Consider the following 27,700-nt stretch of genomic DNA (forward strand, 5'->3'; position numbering starts at 1 on the left):
AATGTTTTCATCAAATTTGGGAAGTTTTTCAGCCATTATTTCTTCACATATTGTTTCCGCCCCTTTCTTTCCCTCCTTCCTTCTGGCACTCCTATTATGTGTATTGTTGATGGTGTCCCACCCATCTCTTGAGGCTGTGTTCATTTTTTGTCATTCCTTTTTCTTTGTGTTTCTCAGACTGGATAATCTCAATAGACCTAGTTTTAAGTTAGCTGACTTTCTCTTCAGCCAGTTCATATCTGCAGAGGAACCTCTCTAGTGAATTTTTCATTTTAGTCATTATTGGTCTTTTAAATAATTTTTATCTATTGATATTCTCTGTACAATGAGATGGTCACATACTTTAATTTGTTAAGCATGGTTTCTATTAGTTCTTTTTTTTTTTTTTTCTTTTGCGGTACACGGGCCTCTCACTGTTGTGGCCTCTCCTGTTGCAGAGCAACAGGCTCCAGACGCGCAGGCTCAGCGGCCATGGCTCACGGTCCTAGCCGCTCCACGGCATGTGGGATCTTCCCGGACCAGGGTACGAACCCGTATCCCCTGCATCAGCAGGCAGACTCTCAACCACTGTGCCACCAGGGAAGCCCTCTGTTAGTTCTTTAGCATATGTATAATTGCTTATTTATGTCTTTGTCTAGTAATTTCAGTGTCTGGACATCCTCAGGGAGTTTCTATTGACCTCTTTTTTACCCTGTGTTACGGCCAAACTTTTCTGTTTCTTTGTGTATCTTGTAATTTTCTGTTGAAAACTGGGCATTTAAAATATTGTGGCAGATCTGGAAACCAGATTTTTCCCCTCCTCAGGGTTTGTTGTTGCTTCTGTTGTCATTGCTGTGCTGCTGCTATTTATTTAGTTATTTTCCTGAGCAAATTCTGTAGTCTGTATTCTTTATCGTGCATAGCCATGAGATCTGTGTACAAAAGCTTAGCTGTCAGCTAATGATTGGACAGTGATTTCTTTAAATACTTGGAACCAATCATTTTTTTGAGCCTTTGCCGAGTGGCTCTGTGTTTGTGTGTTGGGGAATGCCTTCAGCACTCCAGCAGGCAGTTTGCAGCTCTTCCTTAGCCTTTACTTCTTGCTTATGCAGAACCTCAAGGTCAGCCAGAGTTGAGAGATTAAGGTTTTCTCAGGTCTTTGCTGGTCATATGCACTGTCCACAATTCTAGGAATTTGTTGGAGGTTTTTAACCCTACCCCCACCCCCAGAACATCTCATTTCGCAGTTTTTCCTTCTAAGTTTTCTAATCAGCATCTTGTTAGTCTGTGTTGGTGTCACTGCCTCAGGCAATTGTAATGTTAAATAATTCCTGCTAATTACTTTCAACAGACACTCCGGGGATAGGCCTATTTGCACAGCATGAGCTTGAGATAGGTCAGATAGTGACAACTCTCTGGGGATGGGTTTTTTGGTAACTTCACACCACTTCTGCCCCTTCAGTGGCTGCTAGGCTACCTTGGTTGTGAGACTGTTGGTTTTAAAGGCCACCATGAAGCTGAGGTTATGGGGATGGCAATAAGTCAAGTTAAAGTGCCCCAAATTTTATGGAAAAGATTCAGCTATTTTTCCTCAAATAAGCACCCCTCAGACTGCTGGAAGACTTTGTTTAATTTCCACAGTTCTGCAGAGGTTAATTTTGACAGATTTTGCCAGTGTCTTTGCTTTATAGAGGAGCAAGTTTTCCAAAATCTTTACTCAGATATTCTAGAAGTGTTTCTCATGCCCAGTTATTTTTTACTGAGTTATTTGCAGGGCCAACTAATTCTGCAACTCCGGTCCCATTCACGTAAGAGTCCATCTGCATGGCTTCTCCTAGAGCGAGCAGTGTGTAACCTGTTGTTAGTTTGTTGGTTTTTTCTTATTAATTTGTAGTAGTTTTAAAAATACTCTTGTGAGTAGTCCTTTGTCATTTTTACGTGTTGCAAAACTTCTACCAGTCTGTGACTATCTTTTTTCCCTCTCTTTATGGTGTTTTAATGAAGTTCTTGCTTTTAAAAGGTTTTGAATGTATTAATATTTTCCTTTATGATTTAAGCTTTTTGTCTCATTAGTAGAATTTTTCCCTACCCCAAGGTTATCTAGATAGTCTTTTTCATTTTTCATTTTTTTAAAATAAGTTGGTACAATTGCATTTTTATTTTCCACCTGGAGTTGATTTGTATATGATAGGATTTTGTGGTTCAACTTCACCTTTTTCTGTGATATTCCATTACAGCAGCCCTGTTTATTCAAACATCAGTTCTTACCTTGCTAATTTGCTGGGCCTACCCTGCATGTTCTACATCAGTTTTGGTGTATACAGAGGTCTCTTTCTGAACTCTTTATTTTGTTCTCTTGCTCAGTTTTTCTTAACCTATCCCAGTAGCACCTTGTTCTTTAGGAGGTGTCTTGAGTGTTCTGAGGCTTTGCTCTTCTATTCAGTTTACAGCTCATATAAAGGAGAAGTAACATCTTCAAGGATTGATTCTTCCAAATTGTGACCATGATAATGTACCCAATTTATATAGGTTCTTTACTCTCCCAGAACAGTTTTATCGTTTTCTCCATATAAATTTCATACATTTTGAATTCGATTTTTATACCTAGGCTCTTCATATTTTTTAAGCTATTGAAAAATGGTGTTTTAAAAACTGTTGCAGGTCTTTAGAGACACAGTTTCTTTTTGTGACCCTATATGTATTATGTATACTGATTTTATGTCCAGAAAACTTACTAAACTCATTTATTCTCACAATTTATCTGTAGGTTTTATTGAGTTGTCCATATAAACAGTTATGTAATCTGTTAGTGATAGGAGTTTTCTTCCCTTGCCATTCCTCCTATCTCTGTTTTTTTGTTTTGTTTTGTTTTGTTTTACTTACTGTGCTGGCAAGGACCTCCACTGAAAAGAAGGGACGATAGCAGGACCCATCATCTTGTTTCTGATGCAAAGGAAATACTTTCACCATTTTACTATTAAGTAGAATGGTTTTTTATAGCAAGATTTTATCAGGTTAATGAAGTTCATTTCCATTCCTAGTTTCATAAGAGTTTAGTTTAGTTTTCTTATCATGAATGGATGTTGGATTTTATCATGCGTGTAGAAAGAAAGTCCTGTTCATTAAATTTTTTTTATATTAAATTTTATTTTTCTCTTTTCTTTAGCAAAGAAGTTTGTGATCCTGATATTGGCGGCAAGATCATAATGTGCCCTCAGTGTGATAAGCTTTGTCCATTCTGGAAACTCAATGTTACTTGCGAGTCCTCAAAGGTATTTTTTTTCCCAAACATTTACAAGTAATGAAAGATGTTTTTTCTTCTAAAAATTTTAGTACAACATAGTGATTATAATTTTTCCCTCTGAGGAATTTAGAAAGGTTGTCAACTAAATCTTCATTTTGAAAGATAGATATAAAATGCATGTGTTTATTCCTTGTTTACAAATAATAAATTGAAATTAAAAGCCTTATCTAAAATCTCCTGAAGGGTCAGTGAGGAACTGTGGAATTGAAACTAATTTAAGTATTTCAGGTAATCAAAGCAGAAATCTCAAACCTGGCTTATCTCATAAATACTATTTAATAGGTTTACTATTATAAGTATTTTCCTTAATTCAAGTGAATGGAAACCTGAAATCTGTACTTGTGTTTTCCCACTTTGAAAGTGTGCTGAAACTCTGCTTGGATTTTTAAAGACCTTGCTGGTCAGATTTAGACTGTATTTATAAAAATGCATAAGAAAGGTTTTGTCTGCAAATGGGAACAGCTATTCACTTTGTCTCAAAACATTCCCACAAAACACATCTGGTTCCCCTTATACATGCAGATAATCTTGAGCTATATGACTTCTTAAAATCCAGGAGGTTTAGGAAAAGCACTGAGACTGGAGAGAGCTTACTGAAAGGCATGCCAGAAACACCAGACAGGAAGAAAGATGGTCTGCTTGCTTCAGAGAGTTTTCCTGACAACTTTGATGTTTGTAGTAGTCTCCATTGTCTTGATCTTTCCTCTGTCCCCTAGTTCTGCTGTGAAAGTTTAGGAATCTTTATATGACCTCAGAATATTCTGATCTACTCCGTGTAAGTTTGATTTTAACTGAATACACTGCTAAGATAGTGATGCCACTTTATAGTCTATACTTTGCAAAGTTCTTGTAACTATATCATTACTTGACACACAAAACAGCACTGTGAGACTGGCAGAACAGGTGTTACGTCCATTTTACAGATTTAAACACTGAGGATCTGAGAGATTAAATGATTTGCTCAAGATCACCCGCCTAGTAACTGACAAAGCCAGAAAATGATAGCAAATCTGCCTTCCTTGCTATTACTGTGTTCTTCAGTGGCTGACTGTGGTACCAGGCACTCTACTCTCAAACTGAACTCTATGTTTGGAAAATTGTTCCACCCCTTAATTAAGGTGATTGCAGGGTATTGTCAACACATGGATTTCTACACTTAATTTATGAATTAAAATACATTTCATTTCCCACCCCCCTTAACCAACACAAGCTTTAGACTATAAATATCTATCATAGATCACTCAAAGTAAAAGACTTGGAGCTAGTGAGAGAGAGAATCTGCCTTCCAGTGATGTTGACCCATAAAGGCCACTAGTTAGTGTGTATCCCCAGGCACTGGATTTAAGGCAAGTGCCGACAATAATACCAGAGGCAAACTGCACTCCACAAAGTACAAATGGAAATTCCGTTTTCCTTAAGAAATTATTTTTCACACACCCAACCCGCATCTCTTTTCTCATATCTTCTGCTCACCTAGCCATCCTTAAGCGCATGACTTTCAAATATGTCCCTGTGTACATTTTTTTTTCCATTGTTTTGGAAAAAAATGAATCATTCTCTTCCAGTTTCCCCAAAAAATCCCTTGAGTCTTGTCAGAGTGATTCACAAAGGGAGGGAAGCATATAAAAGAATATGAGTAAAAGAATGAAATGAAAAAATAAGATAAAAAAGAAAAAGAGAAGCACCTTCTCATGCTTTTCTGCTTATTGGTTAATTCAGTCATTTCTTCAATTATACATTTTTATATTCATTTCTTTCCTTTTGGAAAGAGATGGCGTATTCACTAATTGACATGTATGCCAGAATTGTTAACAAATTAGAAATAGAAATAGAAAATCAGGATCAAGGAAATGAAGAAACAATTATGGAAGTAATCAGGATTAATACTGTTCTTGTGACTGAGCATTAAATAGAGTTCTTAGCTTTTAGCTGGCAAGATAAAGAGGAAACATGGTTATGGTGTAATATTTAGTTCTTTGAAATACACGATTATAAAATTTTGATTTTGCTCCTTTGCAGGAAGAAAGCATAGCAAAAGGTCACTTTTCTAGATTCTAACTGGTTCCTGTGATTAAAATCATTATGCCTGCGTATACAGCTCTCTCTTATTTCCTGCTCCACCTGACTAAAGCAGTATGCTGACTCGGGGCCGCTGTTAACACAGCCAGCTTTCCCTTTCTGTGCCATCCCGCCAAGCAAGCTAAGATAAGCTTCTTACCAAGAAAGCTCTTTGCTTATCTTCTTCCCTACTTCCTGCTTCCATGTTGCTCCTGGGGCACGGAGAGCAGAGAGGCCAGCCAGCCGTCTTCTTCTTTCTCTCCGTTCCTTGATCCTTACACAAGTGGCAAAAATGGTAACTTCCTCCAAGCCACCTAACTCCCTCTCATAAGAGTGCAAGGCACATCTCTCGTCTTGAGCTGGGCAGCTGGGGTGAGCTTGGCATTAGCAGTAAACTTGCCTTTTCTTGCTGCTCCTTTTTTTCCCCCCTCTAACATTGACAGATGTGCTTCCAGTGGCTTTTTCTCAGCATAATAGGATATTCTCTTTCTGGAGTGAGCGTGGAGGTGTCAGGGCAGGTAGGGAGGTATCAAATAGAGAGAGGTTTGCATTGATTCCTAGAAGAAGAGTAACATTGGATAGAATCTTCCAGAATAACATTATAACACGCAGAAATGTTTCTCTTAGGACTTTTCCTGCAATAATTTTCAATGAGGGATAAGGTATGACACTAAAAGACAGCTTGGAAGAGATGGTCCCATAAGCATCAAAGCTAAAAGACTTGAAATCATGTTCCATAGAGTCCCAGGAGTAGAGGAATAAATAGGTGGGGAGCATTGTTCCCCAGATGGGTCACTCATTTATCAATTTTGTCTTCCTTGAGCTGGACTTTTGAGAGGAGTAATTGAAAGACAGTTCGGGACTGTGCTTTCCGCTCAGGGTATATATGGATGATTGAGGGCATCTATATGCCTTGGAAAAAGGATCTGTAAGAAGATGGGTGGGTGGATATTATTTTACAAAAATAACATAACTTATATTTTTATGTAGATGAAAGTTTACTCATTTTATATCAGTATAAAGGGCAACATAGAAAGAACCTTTAAAAGAGTTGAGTTTTTCTGAGAAGCAGATTTGAATTTTCTCTGGCACTGGAAAGCTTGCTATTCATTCATTTATTTATTTGTTTATTTTTAGCCTATAGCTTCCTTTTCTACCATGTCTTCTTTACTTTTCATAAGATCTGTTATAAAGTTGATACTATGTTTGCCACTTTTTCCACTAACTTAATAGACCTTTTTTAGGAGATATAACAATGCTCACTAATGAAAAATCGGTAACTAATTGGAAGATCTTCCAGGAATTCATAGAGGGAGATAGACTATTTTTATACTAGCAAAAAGGGGAAACTTAGCAGAACTAGTAAATAGAGTATGTCATGTATTCCTTCATGATCATTGTACCCTTTGTAACGTCAGCAAAAGCATCTGTGCCTCCTTATCCTAAAAGAAGCTTCCATCAGCGATGGTAGAAAAGTCATCATTGGATTTGAGGAAACAGAGCTGTCTCCTGGGGGAGAGCCATCTCAAAGTAAACGCCAGCTTTGCGCTTCTCTTAACAAGAAATGCAGGAATTCAGGAACTTGCCCTCTGACGAGGGTTGGATAATCAGATGCAAATCATAAATCTAAAAGTTGTTTGGAGTTCATTGTATTCTCAGGGCCATTCTATTTCCTCAAATTCACTATCATAGTCCATAAAAAGAGGCTGTTATTCAAAAGTATGTTAGAAGCTTTCAACAGCGTGGGATCTTAGCAGCTGAGCCTATTTCTTTATCATGATATGGAAAGATTCCATTGGAAAATGTACTCTGGTAAATACAGCAGAGGCTGTTTGCTTTCAAGAGAATGAGAAATCTCATCTGTAAGTATGTAGTAGATATAGTGATTGTCAAACTAGTTAACAGCTTTAAAAGAAATTCCCAAAGTGTAGCATATACAAAGCAGTTCATATTTGCTGACTCCTAGTAAGTGAAGAACATGATGCATGTACATGTTATTATTGTATTTTCCAGAAATTGTGCCTCTTTGACAGTTTTGGAACCCTAGTCTTTGCAGTATTTATGGGGGTATGGGGTAAGTTATGCCCATTTTTTTCAGTTTCCTTTTGCCTCTTAACTAAAAACAAACAAACAAAAACCTTAAGATCATACAAGTACCGAACTAAATAGCATTATATGGTTTTATATAGGCGATTAAGGTAACCCACTTTTAGTCCCTTGGATTGCCCAAACTTCATCTCCCCCCAGACTCCATTTATAATTCTTAAGGACATTGTATCAATTACTGCATAAAAAACTACCTCAAAATGTAGTGGCTTAAAACACAGATTTATTGTTTCTCATGATTCTCTGCGTCAGCTGGGAGATTCTCCAGGCATAGTTCGCCAGGAGGGGTTGGTCTGTGGGGCTCAGCTGGGCTACCTCCTCTGGGTCTACATGGTGTCCCATCCTCCAGTGGGCTGGCCCAGGATTCTTCACATGGAAGTTTAGGGTTCCAAAGAGAAGCAAGACAGGAGAAGCGCACTCCAGGCATTTTTTAAGCCTGTGTTTGCATCAAGTTTGCAAATGTTCCATCAACCAAAGCAAGTCATGGTCAACCCAACAACAATATGAGGAGGTGGGAGGACTGCTCAAGGGCTGGATACACAGGGGCATGATTCACTGGGAGCCATTATTGTAATAACCCTCATAGCTGTGATCCAACCTGACTTTCAAGGGTTTGGGGTTCGGGAAAAGCAGCAACACAAGGATTACAGGTAAGCTTTCTTCTTTATACACTTCTATATGGGTATGTGCTGCTACTCTTATAATAGTAACATTCTGTTTAATAAATAGAACAGATATGATCCTAAAGAATATAATTTGTTTATAGAAGGTTTAATACTATATATTATTTATTTTGAATAGCCTCATTAATGTAATGAGGCAATTATCATTTTATTTAAATACAGACTTTCACATGTTTAATTGATGTAACTGTTTTACCATAGAAGAAAAAATGTCCACTTTCCAAGATAAATGCATTTCCAATTTCATTGTGTAAGTCAAGGGGGAAATAGTGTTCAGGGTGTAGAGAGTTGGGGGAAGAAACAGAACCAAGTCTTTTATTTTGGAGAAGACAACACATCAACACATGCAACTCACGTATAGATACAGCTGTTTACAGGTGTCCTCGGTGATATTTCTATTTTGCAGTGGTTGTGCCTATGAAGGGTCCCCAAATGAATCACAGAACAGACAGGCCAATTATTTTGGACACTTTTAAGAGGTATTAGTTGCCACTGCTGCATAAACTCTAAGGAGGCCAAACTTACCTAATAAGTCACTCTGTCGTTCAGACATTTAGCATGTTTTGGCTGGAGGCCAAACACTAGCTAATATTTGACACATGGGAGACTAAAGATCAAAGTCATATATTAAGATTCTCTGTACTCCTCCACTGTAAAATAATCTTTTTTTTTTTAATCCCCGGTAAGAGGGTGGGTGCCCAACACTTGGGTGGGGTCACTTTTTTTTTTTTTTTTTTTTTTTTTTTGGTGGGGTCACTTTTAACTATTGCCTAAACCTCAGTCTCAGCACTGGTTCATAATCTATAAAATTCTAACACATCTATTGAACTCCATATACTAATGGATGCTGATAGCCCTAATTAAAAGAGACTTTTAAAATAAAGCAAAAAATACTAACTTTGGCACTGGAAAGAAGAACTTCAAGGTCCCTAGCCCACCCTGCTTTCTGTGATCGTTAACTACACCATGTTTATAGAACTGACAGGCATACTGAGCCGCTGCTTTTATTTCATCAGATGGTAGAATGCAGAAAACATTTCGGCCCTGCTCGTAGCACCATATATGTATCTTTAAGGATATGTATGTATGATGAAGTCTTTATTTTAAATGCCTGATATTGCTTTTCTTGTTACCTCTGCCTTATGAGAACTACTGCTGTGAACCTCATTACAGAAAGCCTGCAATTGCAGAACTGAAGTTTTTTCATATCACCATCATCATATTCCTGCAGCATCTCCTTTGTGCCCAGATGTATGTGGCAGAGTATTTTTCTGCTCCCTAGAAAGTTGAGGGTAGAAAACCTTTTATAATAAATATAGCACAAATCATGGACTTACTTGAAAAATATCCCCCCTTGTAGGCCAAAGCATTCCATCTACTCACACTGACTCCTAAAATCCTAAACACCAACTAACCACGATTGAAGTAAAGGCTCTGAACGTATCCTCCCTCCCCATTCCTTGTTGTTTCTTACCTACTTCTGCCTAATGCTCCCTGCCAGCCTTTTGGCTGCATGATTGCAATTTTTAATTTTCACCTTTGAGTTCTAGGCTGGGCCTAGAGATTTACCAGACCACTGGCTCATAAGGAGGAGTGGGGGGATTTCAGGAAGCCTTCACCCTAACCAGCTGCACTTGGAGATCAGAAAATGACTCTTGCGACTGTTAGTTTGAGGTCTCTGCTTCTCCGGCTGCATCCATACCAGCAAAATAACACAGTGTCTGTAACCACCCTTGCTTCCATTCAGCTGCATTTCTGATTTAAGTGACACACAGATGCATATGATGGGCATATTTTTTTTCTTTTTGCGGTTACACGGGCCTCTCACTGTTGTGGCCTCTCCCGTTGCGGAGCACAGGCTCCGGACGCGCAGGCTCAGCGGCCATGGCTCACGGGCCCAGCCGCTCCGCGGCATGTGGGATCTTCCCGGACCGGGGCACGAACCCGCGTCCCCTGCATCGGCAGGCAGACTCTCAACCCCTGTGCCACCAGGGAAGCCCACATTTTTTTAATATTCTTTTCCATTATGGTTCATCACAGGATATTGAATATAGTTCCCTGTGCTATACAGTACAGTCTTGTTGTTTTTCCTGAGAAATGTATTTTCCATCTCATAGTCTTTCCATTAGGAAGCTAGAATACAGGCTGAGCAAGCTCATCTGCCTTGTCTGCCTTTGTGAGTGAAGAGGGCTGACTAGTTTCAAGGCCCAATAAAATGTCTCAGCCCTTCAGCAGCAAACTCTCAAGGCAGCCAGAATGCTCCCATCTACCAGGGTGTGCCTCGTCCTTAGACATTGCTGGATACAACCACCAACGCTGTGTATTGGGAATCTTCTTCATCTGATGCATATTTTCTTTAGCTGTTTAATGTCCTGATTAAGAGAACAAGCTGGTTTTGATTCCCAAGGTCCTAGGCAGCCTTCTCTCTTATTATATATTCGTATAGGAGTCCCGTCTCTCACCAGTCAGCTAGAGCTGCCTGGTGTGTGGCTTGCCAGAGAATATAAGTGCGGAGTTCCCCACTGGAGTCCGGCCAGTTGTTTTATTGCAGGAAGAGAGAGAAAGCAAAAGGTGCAGAACAGGAAATTCCTGTCCGGCATCATGCACAGTCACCCCAGGTCCCAGTGCTTTCACTCTGGGACGCACAGCACTGAGTCAGCAGCCATGTAGCCCAGGAATACTCCAGAACATTGGGTGGTTATGCTAGGCCCTCAGTGTCTTTCACGGACCCTGCAAAGTTCTTGGCTCTGTGAAATGAGGAACTGAGCAACTCCCACCCATTCCTACAGCTCCCAGGGTTTGTGCCCTTCAAGGTTTCGAGGATTTGCTTACCCAATGATTATGTTTCACCAGGCCATTTCTATGTTGCATGGCAGTTATATCACCTCCCACTCAGAACTCCTCAATTTCAGGATTTGGTAAAAGCAGTCATTTTACCCTTTATGTTCAAGTTCGGGGAGGAAGGGGAAAGGTACCGCTGTTCCTCCCCTATAGCACTGATTAGAATTTTTTCTGTTGCTTTTTGTGAGAAGAGTAGTTTGATTTTCATAAATCATCTCCTGTTGATACTGTTGCTAGATAGATACTGAACATATAAATGGCTGTTACACTCCCATTTTAAAGATGTGGAAAATGACACTCAGGCAGATTAGGCAAATTACCTGAGGTCCCCAGAGACAAAAAGTGACAAGCACAGAATAAGAGTTCTGCAAATAATTTGGTTGTCATCAGTGTTTAGATCAATGACAAAATGCAATGTATAGTAATAAAGTTGTAGCAAACTTTTAGAAGGATGCAGAAATATTTATTTGATATAATTGCACTGCCTTGTGCGGGGTTCTGAAAAATGGGTTGGAAAATGATGGTTCCACATCCTTGGTCCTACCTCACCTATACAGGTACAGACTCTTCTTTCTGTAACAGGAATAAGAAAGCCCCAGCCTTCCAGCCTCATGAGATCAGTCCTGTTTGTTTCATCTCTGCCTACCTGTAGGTGCCAAAACACAGACGGACTTTCATGTCTTGCATCACAAATTCTTTTAAAAATAGATACGTTTGAAGATACAAATTCGTGAAAGTAAGCTGCTTTTTTTTAATAAAGTGAAAAGTAATTTTCTTTACTTAGCAGAGGAGGAAATTGAGGATTTTCTTCATTGAAAATCAATAAAAATTTCAAAAACATCTGTATGTCTAATATTTCAATTAAAATGACAGAATTTAGAGGGATTACAGAAACACAAGGAAGGTATCCAGAGTGGCTTTAGAAAGCTTTTTCCAGGCTGGGCTCATAAAGAGGCTATTAATGGAAAGACACCCACTTCTTTAGTTTGGAAAGGGCCAGTGGTTTCCTCTGATGTGCAGTCCTAGTGCTTTGAGTGAGTTGTGGGGTAGGACGGTATGCATGATGGTTCCTCAGTCTGTCTATCCTGAGTAACTCCCAGCAGTCAAGGGGCTAGAGCTGCCGCAACCTTACCCATCAACAGCCACATTCTCATCTCCGCTCATCCAGGCCCACGTGACTGGCGGAGCAGAGTGTGGTGGACAGTGGATGGTCAGATAGCAGGGAGCAGTGGGAATCAGCTGGGCCCTCCGAGTGGATGATTCCATCCTTCAGGCGTCCCAGGTGATGGAGGTCCTCCAGTCCCTGGGATGACTTCCCACAGTACATTCATTTAGCTAATACTTATTCAAGTGCCTGCTGTGTGCTAGTGTTTCCCCTGGGAACGATACCAAATCCCTGCCCTCAAGAAGGTGACATTCTAGTGGGCATGATAAACAACAAACGCGGAAGCAAATATAGGTCAGGGTGCATGAGTGCTATCCATTTTGAAGCGCACAAGTTGAGGTCAGCATAGGGAATAAAGTGTGCCCTTGCGGACAGAATATACACTAGCATTGGACTGATTTCATAGTTGCAGAGGGGGGACACAGAGTGGAAAGAACTTCATGGGTGGAAGGGGTAAGGCAATGTTGGCAGTAGAATTCTCAAGTAAATTAAAAAGTAGGGGTCTTCTCTTTGATGGGGATGCATGGTATTTATCAAGGAGATGTGAGCCTAGGGGACTTTGGTAAGTGGGTGGCTTCCTGTGTATACTGTGCCGCTTCATATGCAGCCCAAGGAGAGTTGGCTCATTCCCCCAAGCAGGGGTCTCTTTTCAGAGTATCTGCCCATGCAGCCAGCATGGGTCAGGTGGGAAGCAAGAACAGCCAGATGCAGCTTGGTCCATAGTTACCTGCTGCCCTCAAGGCTTTCCTTCCGTGGATGCTTCATTTCCCCCTGGATAGAGGCAAGGGCCTGAATGGCTGGGCAGGTTCTCAGTGGTGCAGGCATCACTCTCCATACTGAACACTCACCAGCAGGGGCCCCTTGTGTTGGCTATGGTCTTGGCTCGATGAGGCTGTAGGGTAGCTGAGCTGTGGCACCATGCTTCCATTCCCACAAAGAGGGCTATTTTTTTTTTTTTTTTTTTTTTTTTTGTGGTACGCGGGCCTCTCACTGATGTGGCCTCTCCCGTTGAGGAGCACAGGCTCCAGACGCACAGGCTCAGCGGCCATGGCTCACGGGCCCAGCCACTCCGCGGCATGTGGGATCTTCCCGGACCGGGGCACGAACCCGTGTCCCCTGCATCAGCAGGCAGACTCTCAACCACTGCGCCACCAGGGAAGCCCAGAGGTCTATTTTTGAAGGTTCTGGTCAGGAGTCACAAATGCTCTCTTACCCGTAAATAAGGAACAGGCTGTTTCATTTTGGGAAGCCCCCACAGAAGGGGAAAGAGGCCCGTCCTGAAAGCAGGAGAAGCCAAGTCAGTCCTGCTGTCAGAGGTCTGACAGATGAGTCAGTGCGGTTTCTCTTTAAAGTTGTTTACTTAGAGGATTTGGAACATTTGGGTGACCTGAGAGTGTCAGGAAATAATACCCAAGGGCTTTGTAGCTTTCACTCTCCAGTGTTAATTCATCCCCCTGTAGCTGTCATGCAAGGAGGTGGAACTTGGTGGACTACAGGCCATCACCTCCGCTCCCTGATGGGGCCAGTGGATGACAGTGTCAACTGCAACTTGGGGGGCTCTTGGGGGCTGGACATCATTCCTATGTAAAGAGGCCAGGAAGCCTCACATAACTCCCACACTGGGTTTCAAAGTTCCACAGGGGGACTAGCTGCCTTCCAGTTCCCCCGCCAAGTAGGAGACAAGAAGTGGCCTCCCCCACTAACTGTGCTCTTTGCATCCACTGACAGCAGCGTCTATGGCAGAAAGCTGAGCTGCCGCCTCTACTTGCTTCTGAACAGCAGGTAGTCACAGCAGTGCCGTCGTGAGGGTTAGTGTACCCACAGAGACAGTGGTGGGATGGAGGACAGTTACTAGCATTGTGTCCTGGAGGAGCAGTGTTGGAATCAGACGCTGGGCAGGCACGCAGTGATGGCATCTCAGCAGAGTGGGTGCCACGGGGCAGAGCCCACGGAAAGCAAGTTATGGAGCAGGTGGCTTGGGCAGTGCCGCATCGTAAGAAGGGCTCGGGCTCTGGAGCCAAGGATGCCTTGGTTTGATACCTCAATCCTTATCTCGGGCAAGTATTTGAAGTTTTCTGTGCCTCTGTTTCTTGGTGTCCAAAATGGGGATAGTAATAATAGTTACCTCAGAGGGTCATGAGGGCCTTTACAGATGTTGTGTCATTAAGCTCACAACAGCCTATGAGGTAGGTTCTATTTCCCCCATTTTCCATGGCGGGGGTGGGGGGGGTGGGCAGGCAACAGGGGCTCAGGAAGTTGAAGCACTTTAACCAGTAGTCTTACATCTAATGATTGTCAGAACCAGAATTCGAACTTGATTCCAAAGTCCAGATTATCTCTGGGAAGTGGGTGCTTTGAGCATTTCCATTGTCCTTGCCGTCTGGGAGCATTGCGTTCATGTTCCTCAGGGCCCATCCCGAGCTTTCTCCCATGTCTCGGGCTGCCTGCAGCGGGGTCTGCAGGATTTCAGGGCAGCTGGTCTTTGCTCCGCACTCAAAGGCTCCCTGTTCTCTGCAGGTTGATTCACAGCCCTGACTGCTCAGTAGAGCTTTCCAAAAACAAAAAACAATACACAGGCCCACTCCAGACCAATAAAATCAGAATCTCGGGGGTGGTGCCTGGGCTCAGTATTTTTCAAAAGCTCTCAGTGCTTCACGTGCAGGCAGGGTGAGAACTACCCCTCCGTAGCTCCTTTAGTGAGCTCATCCACTCATGCATGCTCCAGTTACCACTGGAAACAGGAAAAAGTCTCGGCTCAGCCTAGATCTTTCTCTGGAGTTCTAGACTTTGACCTGCCTACCGGGTATCTCCCCTGTGGCCCACAGGCAGCTGATCAGAACCAAATCAGTAATCTTCTCTCTCAGGCTTGCTCCTCTCCCTGCCCTTCTGATTTCAGGGAATGGCACTAGAATTTAGGACATCGCCAAAGCCAGAAAGCTGGCGGGCATCCTTGACCTCTTTCGCCCCCTTCCATCACACCTGCGTGCAATCTGTCAACCTGCTAAAACGCCATCTTCTCTCACCTCCCAGCTGAAGCAGGCGTCATCGTGGACCTGCCAGTAGGTCTCCCTGCCTCTAGTCTCTTTCTCGACTTCCTTCAATGTCTCCTCCGCCTTTAAGGCACACAGAGTCCTTCGTGATGTGCCCCTGCCATCTCTCCACCTGGCTGTCCCACCCGCCTCACCACACCCTGTGCTCCCTTCCAGTCTGTTTGCAGCTCTTGGAAAGTACCTGGGTCTCTTTGGTCTCTTGCCTTTGCACGCACGGCTCCCTAAGGGGAAATGGCCTTAACATTCCACTTTCACCTGATCAGCTCTAAGGCATCGCACAGCTCACCCCAGTGGTCCCCTCCTCTGAGACAGCCTTGTTACATTGTGGCTCTGTGTGCCCAGAGCACCTCTTGCTTACTTTGATCACAGCTGTCTTAAAAGTCCACTGTAACTATCACTTCACTGTAATTCCTATACACCTAGGAGCTCCTTGAAGCAGGGACCATATCTTTTTTTCTCTTTATTCTCAGCACATAGTAGAGACTCAAAAATATTTGTGGATGGAACAGTGTTTATTCCAGAATTTCTATATAGGAAGCGCTTAGGGGTATCAGTCTGATTGGAAGAAGGGCCTAGGGGATTTACCCTGAAACCACATTTTCAATGAACATTTAATGTTGTTTTTGTCTAGTATTTGAAGTTACAAATCTTGAAAAATAATGATTTCTAAAAATTATTTTATCCATACTTTACACAAGATTGAGAAAAATACGTTTTCCACATTTAAGAATGTTGTTTTAATTGGGGTGACTTGGGTGGTGGAAAACAAAGATTTGGGGACCACTGAAGCATTCTCATCCCTGCACCCCCAAGCCCTTTGGAAGGAAGAGAGGGAGAGGGATGCAAGGAGGAGCAGACTAAAGGGTGGACCATGAACTGCTTTGAATTATAATAGTTGCTTGTGTTGTTTTGTTGGCAATAATGTGCTAGGAGCGGATGCTTTAGCAGTAGACACAATCAGATGCCTTCTGGCCATCCCATTACCACCCTTCCCATGACCTATAGTCTGTTTCCACAAGTTGAATAAATTATCAACATTTTCCTTTTAAAAAAAGCATTAACTCATTTTTCTCTCTTTTAAATACTAGTATCGCCTATAAATAAGTAAAATTAGATTTTATTGACCATATACACAAGTGTTGTGGATAATTAGTAGTATTCAGTACAGATTTCTGAAGCATCAGTCATCACTGAAGACCCACATGATGCTGTTCTCTCTTTGGTAGTTACCTTGTTTTTGGAGTTTTGGAAGCGGCGCCAGGCAGAACTTGAGTACGAATGGGACACTGTCGAGTTACAGCAGGAAGAACAAGCCCGGCCAGAATATGAGGCACGGTGTACGCATGTGGTGATAAATGAGATCACTCAGGTAAAGAGTATGTTATCTAGATGCAATTCAGTCTGTGTATTGCAGGGGTTCTCAACCTTGACTGCACACTGGAATCACGGAGTAGGGGCGGGCGCTTAAAAAATATTGACGCCTGGCTTCTGTTGCTATGTACTCTGATGGTACTCAGTGGCCTGGGGTGCCTTCTGGCACAGGAATTTTTTAAGCTGCTCTGGTGATTTTTAATGTACAGCCAAAGTGAAGGAGCACTGCTAAGAACCGTAGGCACAGGCAATAAATGTGGTCCCTTCTTTCATAATAACAATAAAAATGAAAAAAATTAAAAACCTCTGACATAAATGTATAAGAAAAGATGCGTTGATTCGTGTCCTTTCATAGTACCAATAAAAATTAGACTCTATGACATGGATGTAGAAGGAAAGACATTGGTTTTCATAGTTGATTCTCAGTGTTTCACATGGTCCTTCATTATTACAGCCACCTTTTCATCGGAGACTAGCTCCTTTGTCTTGCACGACGCCTCGGTCACTGCTCCCCCTTCTGGTTGGTACGTGCACAGAGTAGGGTGACTCTTATCCTAAAATCAGAGAAAGGATGAAGAAGGGAAACATCTGTTGAGGCCAAACTATAGTCAGGCCCCATGCTAGGCATTTTATCTAATTGGAAAGGTAAATTTGCTGCTGTTACTGCTGCTGCAGAATTAAAAAATAAAACTATATAATGTCTTTGTATAAACATTCCCAAGCCAGTGAAAGACAATTTTTTTAAATCATCTGCATTATTGCCTCTTTCCATCAACACAGAAAATCTGGAGCTAATTGTACTTGTAGTCATCAGCATAAGGACAGTAGGTTTTAAATATGAATAACTCTTGGAAAGAAAATGCTTTTATCAAAAGCATCTGAAAATGTCTCCAACCATAGACTTCATAAATTGACTCACAGATTTACAGAATGTTGGCAGTAAAAGGGTCTGGAGGGAGCAGTTCAACCTCCTCATTTTATAAATGGAAAAAAATGAGGTTCAGTTACCCAACAGAAAGCGACATTTGTCTTTTACAATGTAACAAGTTTTAAATAATCCCCATTATGAATCGTTCCCATTGTTTATGACGAAAGATGGGGGTCAAAGCACGTGTTGGTAAAAGATTGTACATAATGAAAGCTGAAACTTAGACAAAATCAGATGTTCATAACGTTTTTGAATACTGAAAAACAAAAGCTTATGTTATTGGCAACATACTGAAGAAAAGACATTTTGGAAATTTAAATCTGTCCATTTTAAATTTAAAATTGCCAACTAATAAGTTAAATTTCCCTTGTAACATTGCTTGTTAAAAAATTGAAGATGAAGGTTCATTTCTCCTTATCCTTCTTTCTCATCTTACCTTGATTGAGAACACATCCTCAGTGTCTAGAGAGGCCAGCGGTGTGGTGGTGAGGCCTTGGGAACAAAACTGCCTGAATTCACATCTGAACACAGCAAGTTACTAGCTGAGTGATCTTGGACAACTTGTTAGGTTCTCTGTGCCGTAGTTTCCCCAGCTATGACACAGGAATAAGAAAGTTGCTTCCTCATATGATTGTGGGAAGGATTGATTGAGTTAATAGATAGAACCTACTTAGAATAGCACCCAGCAGAGAGTAAATGCCATGTCCCTGTTTGCAGCTATAATCACACTGTTGATTTCATTTATTTCATATATTCACATAAACTATAAAATGGAAACTCTAAAAATTCAGAGTTATACCTAATATACCCAAAGGTCAACCAGAAAACACACATTGGCTCCCTAGTACTTGCAGACATCTGTGAAACTTTCTGTCCTGTACAGACTCTGGGTTCTCACTGCAGTCACTTCTAAAATCTAAGACAAGTTCAGGAATGGTATTGTCAGATACCCAGACTCCTGAACTCAGATCGTGGCAGATAAACAGTTTATTATTCACATTTGCATTTTCAAAAACTATTACGAAAATGAACACTGAACACGTTTTGCTGTATGTATGCCTAAAATTGTTAACAAGCAAACATGCAAGTATGAGTAAGGAGGCTGTGTCTGAAAACTAATTGTTTTTAAAAATTAAGCCTAGGATTCAGTGACCAATTAGGAGAAAAATCATTTCATTGGAGGAATCCCTTGATTGACTAAACTTCTTTTTTTTTTTTAATTAGGAAGAAGAGCGTATTCCCTTCACCACCTGGGGAAAGTGTATACGTATAACCCTCTGTGCCAGTGCTGTCTTTTTCTGGGTAAGAATCTGCCACAGATTTTTCTACTATCTAATTTTATATGTTGGGAAAACTGAAAGTCGAGCTGGAAACTGTGTAGTTTCATAGAGAAGATTGTTTCCAGAGAACAGCTCAGCCACCACATGGAGCAACTCTCAAGGTTTCACAATATCTTCTGCTGCCCGTGGCTCTTCGAGCTCCTTTCACCTCGTTTGTTTAAATCAGATCTGTGGTTCAGGATTTTCAAGTTTCTGATGAGGAGACCAGATGGGAGGCATCAAGAATTCTAAAATTGCCAAGAGTAACAACTAATATAAAACGTCTAGGAATAACCGTAACAAAAAGATAATAGGAGCTATTAAAAAAAACATAAAAACTACTGAAAGACATAAAAGAGGCCTTAAACAAATGATTCTAGACAAAAAGACAATGTTTCTAAAATATCAACTTATGAAATTAGTTTTGGGTTTATTATGAATAAAATCATACTAGTAATGCAATAAGTAATGTAATGAGAGTTTTATTAGCTCAAGAACAGCCAGCTTAGAGAACAGGACATGAAGCCCAGATATGGACTCACTAATAATTTAGTATATGAAAAGGCAGGCATTACAAATCAGGGAGATAAGTAAAGATCATTCAATAAATGGTAATGGAACACTCGTTAGCTATTTGGGAAAAAAGAAAAGATTGAAATCATTCTATGAACCACATACTGTGATAAATGCCAGAAACATTAAAAAACATTTTAAAAAGTAATACCATGAAAAACTAGAAATAAATCTTGATGAATATACAATCTCTAGATGTGGAAGAAGTTTCAGAGGAAAGCATTTAAAGATTTCCATACATCAAAAGTGTCCTAAGTTTAAACAAAACACCAGAGGAAATATTTGTTAACAAAAAGGGCAAAGGGCTAATTCCTTCAGTACGGAAAGACTTCAGAGCACTTCTAAGACAACACCAAAAATCTCAGGAGCTGAGAAGGCAGAGAAGATGAATACACATTCAGAAAGGGACAAAATATTGTGGCAGATGTCAAACCTCAGTGGTAATTAAATCAGTGCACATTACAGTGAAATACAATTTTTCACCTGTCAAGTGATAAGCCTCTGTGTTTGTAAGGCTGAAGTGTCATCGTACTCCCATACCTGTGCTGTTGGACTTTTACACTGCGCCAGCCTTCTTAGAAAGCAGCCTGGCAGCACATGTCAGAAGTCAGAAATATTCATATGCTTTAATCCACTAAGCCAGCTTTTAAAAACTTTTAATCAGGAAGTAATTCAAAATGGCAAGTAAAAGTCAGACATATATATATATACACACATATATAATACATATATAATATTTTTGTTTATATATAAATGTTATATAAATATTAATTATACATACTATATTTATATATATAAAACCTCAGCCAAAATGTCCTCCTTCCAACCCTTCATACAGTAGAATATTGTGCAGCCATGAAAAAGTATGTCCACGAAAATATTTTATGACATGTAAAAATGTCATGATTATGATAGGCTTAAGAATAAAATTAATATGTGAAATATTTTTTATATGAAAACAATGCATAGTTCTGAAGGAATTACACCTATGTATAGATGCATTTTTTTCCTATTTTTATTCTTCATTTTGATAGTTGGAGTCTTTCAATTGTAGGTGACAGAAAATCAATCTCCAATTGGTTTAAACAACAACCAAAAAATGGGGATGGGTGAGATTTCTTGGTTCCTGTAACTGAAAATCTCATGTCTGAGGTATGACTTCAGTCAAGAATAGATACTGTAGCCCAGATGATGTCAAGGCTGGTTTTGTTCTGTCTTCACTCTGTGTCCAGTGGTGTCCCAGCATGGTGCTTCTAGGCATCCCTCATGGGTGCAAGATGGCTGCAGTTTTCCAGATCTCACATCACATCCAAGCCAAGAAAGGTCTCTTTTAGCAGCATCCCCTGTTGACAGAGGAAGCTCGTCTTTCACATGGGCACTAGCACATATCTCCTCACATGTTGGTGGCTCTTTTTTTTTTTTTTTTTTTTTTTTGCAGTACGCGGGCCTCTCACTGCTGTGGCCTCTCCCGTTGCGGAGCACAGGCTCCGGACGCGCAGGCTCAGCGGCCATGGCTCACGGGCCCAGCCGCTCCGCAGCATGTGGGATCTTCCCGGACCGGGGCACGAACCCATGTCCCCTGCATCGGCAGGCAGACTCTCAACCACTGCGCTACCAGGGAAGCCCCTTGGTGGTTCTTAATAGGTTATTTGCCAATCCTTGAATCAGGTGCTGAGGCCAATAGGATGAGACACCTGTTTGTCTCAAACCAATTGGGATCTACATCTGGAGCCCTGGGGAGGGTGGGGCAGTCGAGCCCAAACCACTGGACTAAAAATAGAAGGGAGATTATTTACCCTAAAGCAAAATCTAGGTCCTCTTCTAAGACAGGGGACAGATCCAGGGCAGCAAAAGCAATCAGTGTCCACTACCAGGTACTTTCAGATTTTCTCTAACGAGCGTATATTAAAGTTATGATCAGAAAAGAGGATATGTAAGCAACTTGAGGAAGGAGAATGAAAAGTTTTCCTGTCTCCTAAGAAATATTGAACCCATTAAGTGCTCTGAAGAAAAATGGAAACACGTCAAGTTTGTAAAAGTTCTGAAATGAATTAGAATTCATTTCATAAGCCACGTAGGGGGCAGTGCCATCTAAAGGTTTGTGTATCTTTGGACTCTGAGTATCTCAGTTCTCTCACTTACTAGTTGCTTAGTTTGGGACAAATAGCTTCATCTGTGTGTAGCTCTATTTCCTCATCTGTAAAAAGAGAATACTACCTACCTCACAGGATGGTTGTGAGGATTTAAAAAATATATGTGTGCTGAAACAATAGTAAGCATTAAAGAATCTTACCTATTATGATTACTTAATATGTAATTTAAAAAATTACTAGCAGAGTTTTAAAATATATATATACTATCAATATTTAAATGGCCTGAATGTGTTATGATGAGAGGAAGACTTGATATACCTTCTCTAATACATTTTTCTCAGCCTTAATTAATTTTCACATCTAATCATACACACACACACACACACACACACACACACACACACACACAGTGTCATTCCTTTCACAAGTATGAAGCCTTAACTGTGAAGAAAAGGAGACAATGAGAGAGATTAAAGGAGCAAATATAATGCTTTCTCTACAAACTGATAGCTTAAAAAGTAAGAAAGACATCTTTTTAACACTTTGGTCACCATAATCATAGCTAATATTTAGATAGTACTTTTCATGTGCCAGGGCTTAATGTCCTAATTGTTTTTACCTGTAGTAACTCATTGAAGCCTCACAATAATCCTGTAAATCAGTTGCTTTTACTATCCCCTCATTATATGGGTGAGGAAATTGAAACCCCCAAAGGCTAAGTAATTTGCACAAGGTCCCCCCAGCTAGCGGTGGAGCTGGGATTCGAACGCGGAAGTCCGGCCATGCTTGTGGATCACTCCCTCTACTGCCCTCCGCAGGTGGCAACCAGCCTCCCTCTGTGACTGTAAACAGCATGACGTGATTTGCTTGGTACTGAAATTCATATTCTTTGTAGCTTTCTCTATCACGGCAGTCATCACGAGCCATCGGAGACATTGAATACATGCTTCTGGAGTGTGTCCAAGAAGGTAGATGTAAGGAAAGCAGTTTAAAAATGGGACCTTTGATGTACCTTGTTCAGTGGCCAGAGAAAACCTGCCTAGTAAGGAAGTGAAACCCTACCAGTCACACGCAGATTATGTTTCACACACCCCCACTGACCTTGGGGCTATGCAGTCAAAACTACAGTAGACAAGGAAAATGAATCCTGTGCAAGTGTAGGTATAAGTAACTGCCAGTTTAAGGTCTCAAGATCCGAGTACGAAAAGTGTGTGAAGTGTTTATCATCAGAGACCTGCCTGCTGCCATTTCCAGTAGTGACCTTGGGGCATCTCTGCAGCTTCACTGGTCCTGTTCAGAATCTCCTCAGCTGCGGGAACGAAGACAACAGCCAGCACATGCTGACCCCTGAGTCAGTAATAGGTGCTCTGTTGGAAGGAAACATATCCTCTTAATGGATTACAAATGAGCAAAACCCACTCATTCATAACCTAAATAATTCCATAATTATTATTCTACAAAGGGATGTTTTCACTGGTTCTGCTATCAGACTTTTTTCTTCTACCAGAACATGCTACCAGTTACTCCATTTTTACCCCATCTGAAGATTCTCTCTCTCCCTCCCTCCCTCCCTCTCCATCTCTCTCTCTCTCTCTCTCTCTCTTTCTCTTTCTCCCTCTCCCTCCCTCTCTCTCTCTCTCTCTCCCCACCCCCTTTTTATTAGGCCTTCTTTTTTAGAGCACTTTTGGGTTTACAGAAAAATTCACAGGAAGTACAGAGTTCCCACAGACCCTCTCATTCCCTGCTCACAGCTGCTCCTGCTGTTAATATCTTCCATTAGTGGGTGTACCAACTCTTTTTTTTTTTTTTTTTTTTTTGAGGTACGCGGGCCTCTCACTGCTGTGGCCTCTCCCGTTGCGGAGCACAGGCTCCGGACGCGCAGGCTCAGCGGCCATGGCTCACGGGCCCAGCTGCTCCGCGGCATGTGGGATCTTCCCGGACCGGGGCACGAACCCGTGTCCCCTGCATCGGCAGGCGGAGTCTCAACCGCTGCGCCACCAGGGAAGCCCGCACCAGTTCTTTTGACTGCCATCATTTCTTCTCCTTTCTTTGAAATTTAACGTGCTTGATTTTCACCTCTCTTGTGGCATTTATGTGAGATTTACATCACTTCACAATGCATGTTGTCCATTTGAGCATGGGGCCAGTTTTTAAGTGTAAAAGTATAATCATTTGTGAGTCTCATGCTGCTGTGTTTATTGTGTTTTCAGATCCTTTTGATCATTGCTTCAGTTATCGGGATCATCGTCTACAGGCTCTCAGTGTTCATTGTATTTTCTGCAAAACTTCCCAAAAACCTTAATGGAACAGACCCAATCCAGAAGTATCTGACTCCACAGATGGCCACGTCCATCACCGCTTCCCTCATCAGCTTTATCATCATCATGATCCTGAACATCATATATGAGAAAGTGGCAATCATGATTACTAACTTTGGTAAGGTCCTGCTATATATATAGCGTGATGTCTAAGCCATTTTTAGAATCAGGTAAAAATAGAGACTATGTTTTAGGCATTTCAATTCCAGTATGTTACCATTTTTAGAAACTTTCAAGTGTAAACATATTTTCTCCAGCCTGTACGAGAAATGAATTATCTCCTGCTTTGCATTAGTAAAAGGGACAAAGCAAAGACGATCATTATAAAGCCCAAGCTCTATGTAAACAGATCAGTGCTGAATAATATTTTCAGTTACATTAGATCATGTACCCTATTGTTGAAAGTAAATGGTCTCTTTATTGCAAACAAGTGGAAGAGGGTCATGGTTCCAGTGGCAGATCTGCTCCTGCATTGCTGAGAGGACAAGCAATCACAGTGTTACGTGTCTTCCCCCCACGCTGTTCATATTAATATAGCTCCATTCTCATCAGCTCTGGCTTTTATAATAAAGGTTTCTTCTCTCTGGCTTGTATCCCAGGCAGCTGCTTAGTAGCCAAAGTTAAGTGCTTCCCACATGCTGCATTTGGCTGGGTCATTCTCCAAATGGTCATCTTTGGAGTGGTCATCTTCTGAAAATGATAAGACAGATTTAAATTCTAAACTAGAAGGATGACCTGTTTTGTCTTCCCCAGATGCTTCTAGCAAGTTGCCCCGTGTTTTGTTTGTTTTCTTCAACAGGCCTACCTTATTGCAGTTCAGGAGGACAAGAGAATATCAATTAGCAGGCTGTTCAACTTTAATTTTCTGTCTTACGTTGAAAGAAGACAGTTCTTGCCTATTTGATATCATTGTGCTTATAAATTTTAAGGAAAAGTTGACTGTTTTCTGCCTTGTCGGACATTGTGTTCATGGGGGAGAAACTCTTACAACAATGTGTAAACTTGGAATTAACATAGTAGCTATATTAAGAAATTCAAAACAGCTGAAGTGGAAACTGTGAATTGTATTTTTTTTAATCATGTTAACTCATGTATCAGTGTCTTTGATTACCGTCTCAAAGCTGTTCACAATTTTAAAATCTTAACATTTCTTTTAACTACAGAACTCCCAAGGACCCAGACTGACTATGAGAACAGCCTAACCATGAAGATGTTCTTATTCCAGTTTGTCAACTACTACTCTTCGTGTTTCTACATCGCATTCTTTAAGGGCAAATTTGTGGGCTATCCAGGAGACCCAGTTTATTGGCTCGGAAAATACAGAAATGAAGAGGTGTGACTGTAGAATTGTGTTCTCTTGACAAGTTAAGCTGTCCCATGTTTTCTCTCAGTTGCTCAATGAAGAGTTTCTTCATTGTACATTCCTTAGATTTTTTTTTTTTAGCCTAAACAAGAATACCAGAAAAAATAAAATGAATGACTTTTTCATGTTAGACCCATTTAAATAGGACTTTCTTTTTAATATTTCAGTGTGACCCAGGTGGCTGTCTCCTTGAGCTGACAACACAGCTGATAATCATCATGGGAGGAAAAGCGATCTGGAATAACATACAAGAGGTGTTACTTCCGTGAGTACCGAGTTGTGTGATCTTAGGGATAGAACGGCCCACCCATCCAAGTCATTTCCCTGCACGTCTAGCTGCATGCAGCCACCTCTAAAATGGAGTAGACCCTCTGCTTATTAAAGGTCTCCAGATAAGATGATCCAACCAACAGGGTACATGTATCCAGTGTTTAATAATTATATTTTAAAACCTCCTTCTTTATATTGAACAAAAATCCCCATCTGCTGTAGTTTTTGCCTATTAGCCCATTGTTGGTGGCTGTTGGATCATAGCCCTTTGAGAGATGGCTCTTGTTGGAGCTTTGAACTAAGTTTTTCCACAACTTCTTACAACTCTCTCCTCCTTTTATACATGCATTTAAAAATCAGTAATAGTAACTTGCTGAGTTCTAGTATGTGCCAGTCACTGTATTAAGTGCTTTATTTATCCCTGTCATTTAATCATCCAAACAATCCTTATTTTTACCTCCGTTTTGCAAATGAAGAATCTGTGTTTTAATGAGGTTAAGTGATTTGCCCAAGTTCATGTAGCCAATAAGAGGCTACTGTGGGGTTCAAATGTAAAACCCCATGGCTCCAAACCCACGTGCTTCGAAGAACAGAGGTTCTCTTATGGTCCTAAGGCACCAGGTTACATAGCATGTTGAGAGACGGATGTCTAAAATAACTACAAAAGTTTTGACTTACTGTTCTTTTCCTGGAAATGAGAAGAACAGATGTTAGCTGAGGTCACCCCATCCTTTTAATTTTCGCATAAGTCCGATCCCATATCAGAGTGGACAAGTCCAGTGCCATCTGCAATTTCTGCATATTTCAAGGAGCTTATTGTATTAGTGTTCTATTGCTGCTTCAACAAGTATCCCCAAACTCAATGGCAATAGGAAGAAAATAGGGGGAAGAAGCCCCACAAAACAACAACGAATTTACTGTCTTGTGGTTCTGGAACTCCGAAGTCTGCAGAGGTCTCCCTGGGCTAAAGTCAAGGTGCTGGCAGGGCTGTTTCCCTCAGGCTCTGTGGTAATTTGTATCTTTGCCTTTTCTAGCTCCTAGAGGCCACCCGCATCCCTTGGTCCGTGACTTCCTTTCTCCATCTCACAGCCAGCAAGATTGCAGGTCTGTGACTCTTTTCTGTGGTCACAGCTGCCTCCATCACTCCTCCCTTCTCTTCTGCCTCCGTCTTCCACTTTTAATGACCCTTTGATTACACTGGGCCCACCTGGATAATCCAGGCTCGTCTCTGTTAGAGTCAGCTGATTATCAATCTTAACTGCATCTGCAACCGTAATTCGTATGTGCTGGGTATTAGGATATGGACATCTTTGGGGGGACCGTTTTTCTGCCTACTACATTAACCTTTCAAGATAATTTCTGGCTCTGAGTTTCTGTTCTCACGAAACTGTTGCTCTCTCTTCTGTCTTACCTCCCTCTCCTGTACTTTCTGCTCCTGCCAGCCTGAACCAGAGTGCAGCCTTCTCAGTGACCTGCAAAACCACTCACACGAGCAGGACTTACTGATGTTTGGGGGCATGGAGGAGAAACTCAAACAACTTGAATTTCGAAACACACAACCTCCATCTTTTTAGTCCCTTATCCCACTATACACCTGGGAATTTTGCTGCTGTTGTTGTTTACTTATCACCCTTCTTTGTAGGTTCCAGAATCCTGCCATTCCGCCCTGTCCTCCTCCCGTCACGTCCAACTTCCTTCTCATTCTTTCTCTTCCCTCCCCTAACCTTTCTTCTCTCTCCCTCATTACCAAGTTTCTGTTCATTCTCTTTGTAGAGCAGTTAAATTCTTGTTTTTTCTTTCTGTTTTTGTAGAACAGAACCCTCTGGGTTTCCATGTGTCCTTCCACATTTCTTCACCAGGGCTTTATCCTCCATCTTCAGTGAGAATTATCAGTGTCTGTCTGTAAACAAAGACATCTCCCTTTTCCCCACTTCAAACCGTCCCCCTCAAAAAAAGATTCTGATCTTAGCTGTGAAATGAATATTTTTTTGCCCTGCTGTGCAGTAGACAGCCCTTACCTTGGGCTCACAGTTAGGTTTTTCCCAATGAGTAAAAGTAGGTCATGTGCAAATAATACTGTGTTTCTATGTGAAAATAAATATATCAAATAGAGGAAAGGCTTATTAACTCATTACCAAAAAAAGCATTTTCTGAAGGAAATAGGTTAACTATTTAACACTAAATTTTTATGAATAATTTGTTGTCAGTGAGCTATTTTCTGATTTAAACAATCAAGGGGAAGAGTATATTTCCTAAACGGGTACTCACTGAGAAATTCA

General features: G+C 41.1%; 1 protein-coding gene across 3 annotated transcripts in view; it reads left to right on the forward strand.

Annotated features, from left to right (window-relative positions):
• Nucleotides 1-27,700, forward strand: part of ANO6 (anoctamin 6) — a 204,375-nt gene that overhangs the window by 146,891 nt on the left and 29,784 nt on the right. For all 3 annotated transcript variants that reach the window (XM_082850797.1, XM_082850798.1, XM_082850799.1), the window contains 7 exons: nt 3,146-3,251; nt 7,355-7,415; nt 16,413-16,555; nt 18,710-18,787; nt 23,681-23,906; nt 24,952-25,121; nt 25,319-25,416. In XM_082850797.1, coding sequence (XP_082706923.1) covers nt 3,146-3,251; nt 7,355-7,415; nt 16,413-16,555; nt 18,710-18,787; nt 23,681-23,906; nt 24,952-25,121; nt 25,319-25,416 — 882 coding nt within the window. The remainder of the gene's footprint in view (nt 1-3,145; nt 3,252-7,354; nt 7,416-16,412; nt 16,556-18,709; nt 18,788-23,680; nt 23,907-24,951; nt 25,122-25,318; nt 25,417-27,700) is intronic.

Source organism: Leucopleurus acutus (genome assembly GCF_964270905.1).
Source record: "Leucopleurus acutus genome assembly, chromosome: 11".
In the NCBI taxonomy this organism is placed as follows: domain Eukaryota; kingdom Metazoa; phylum Chordata; class Mammalia; order Artiodactyla; family Delphinidae; genus Leucopleurus; species Leucopleurus acutus.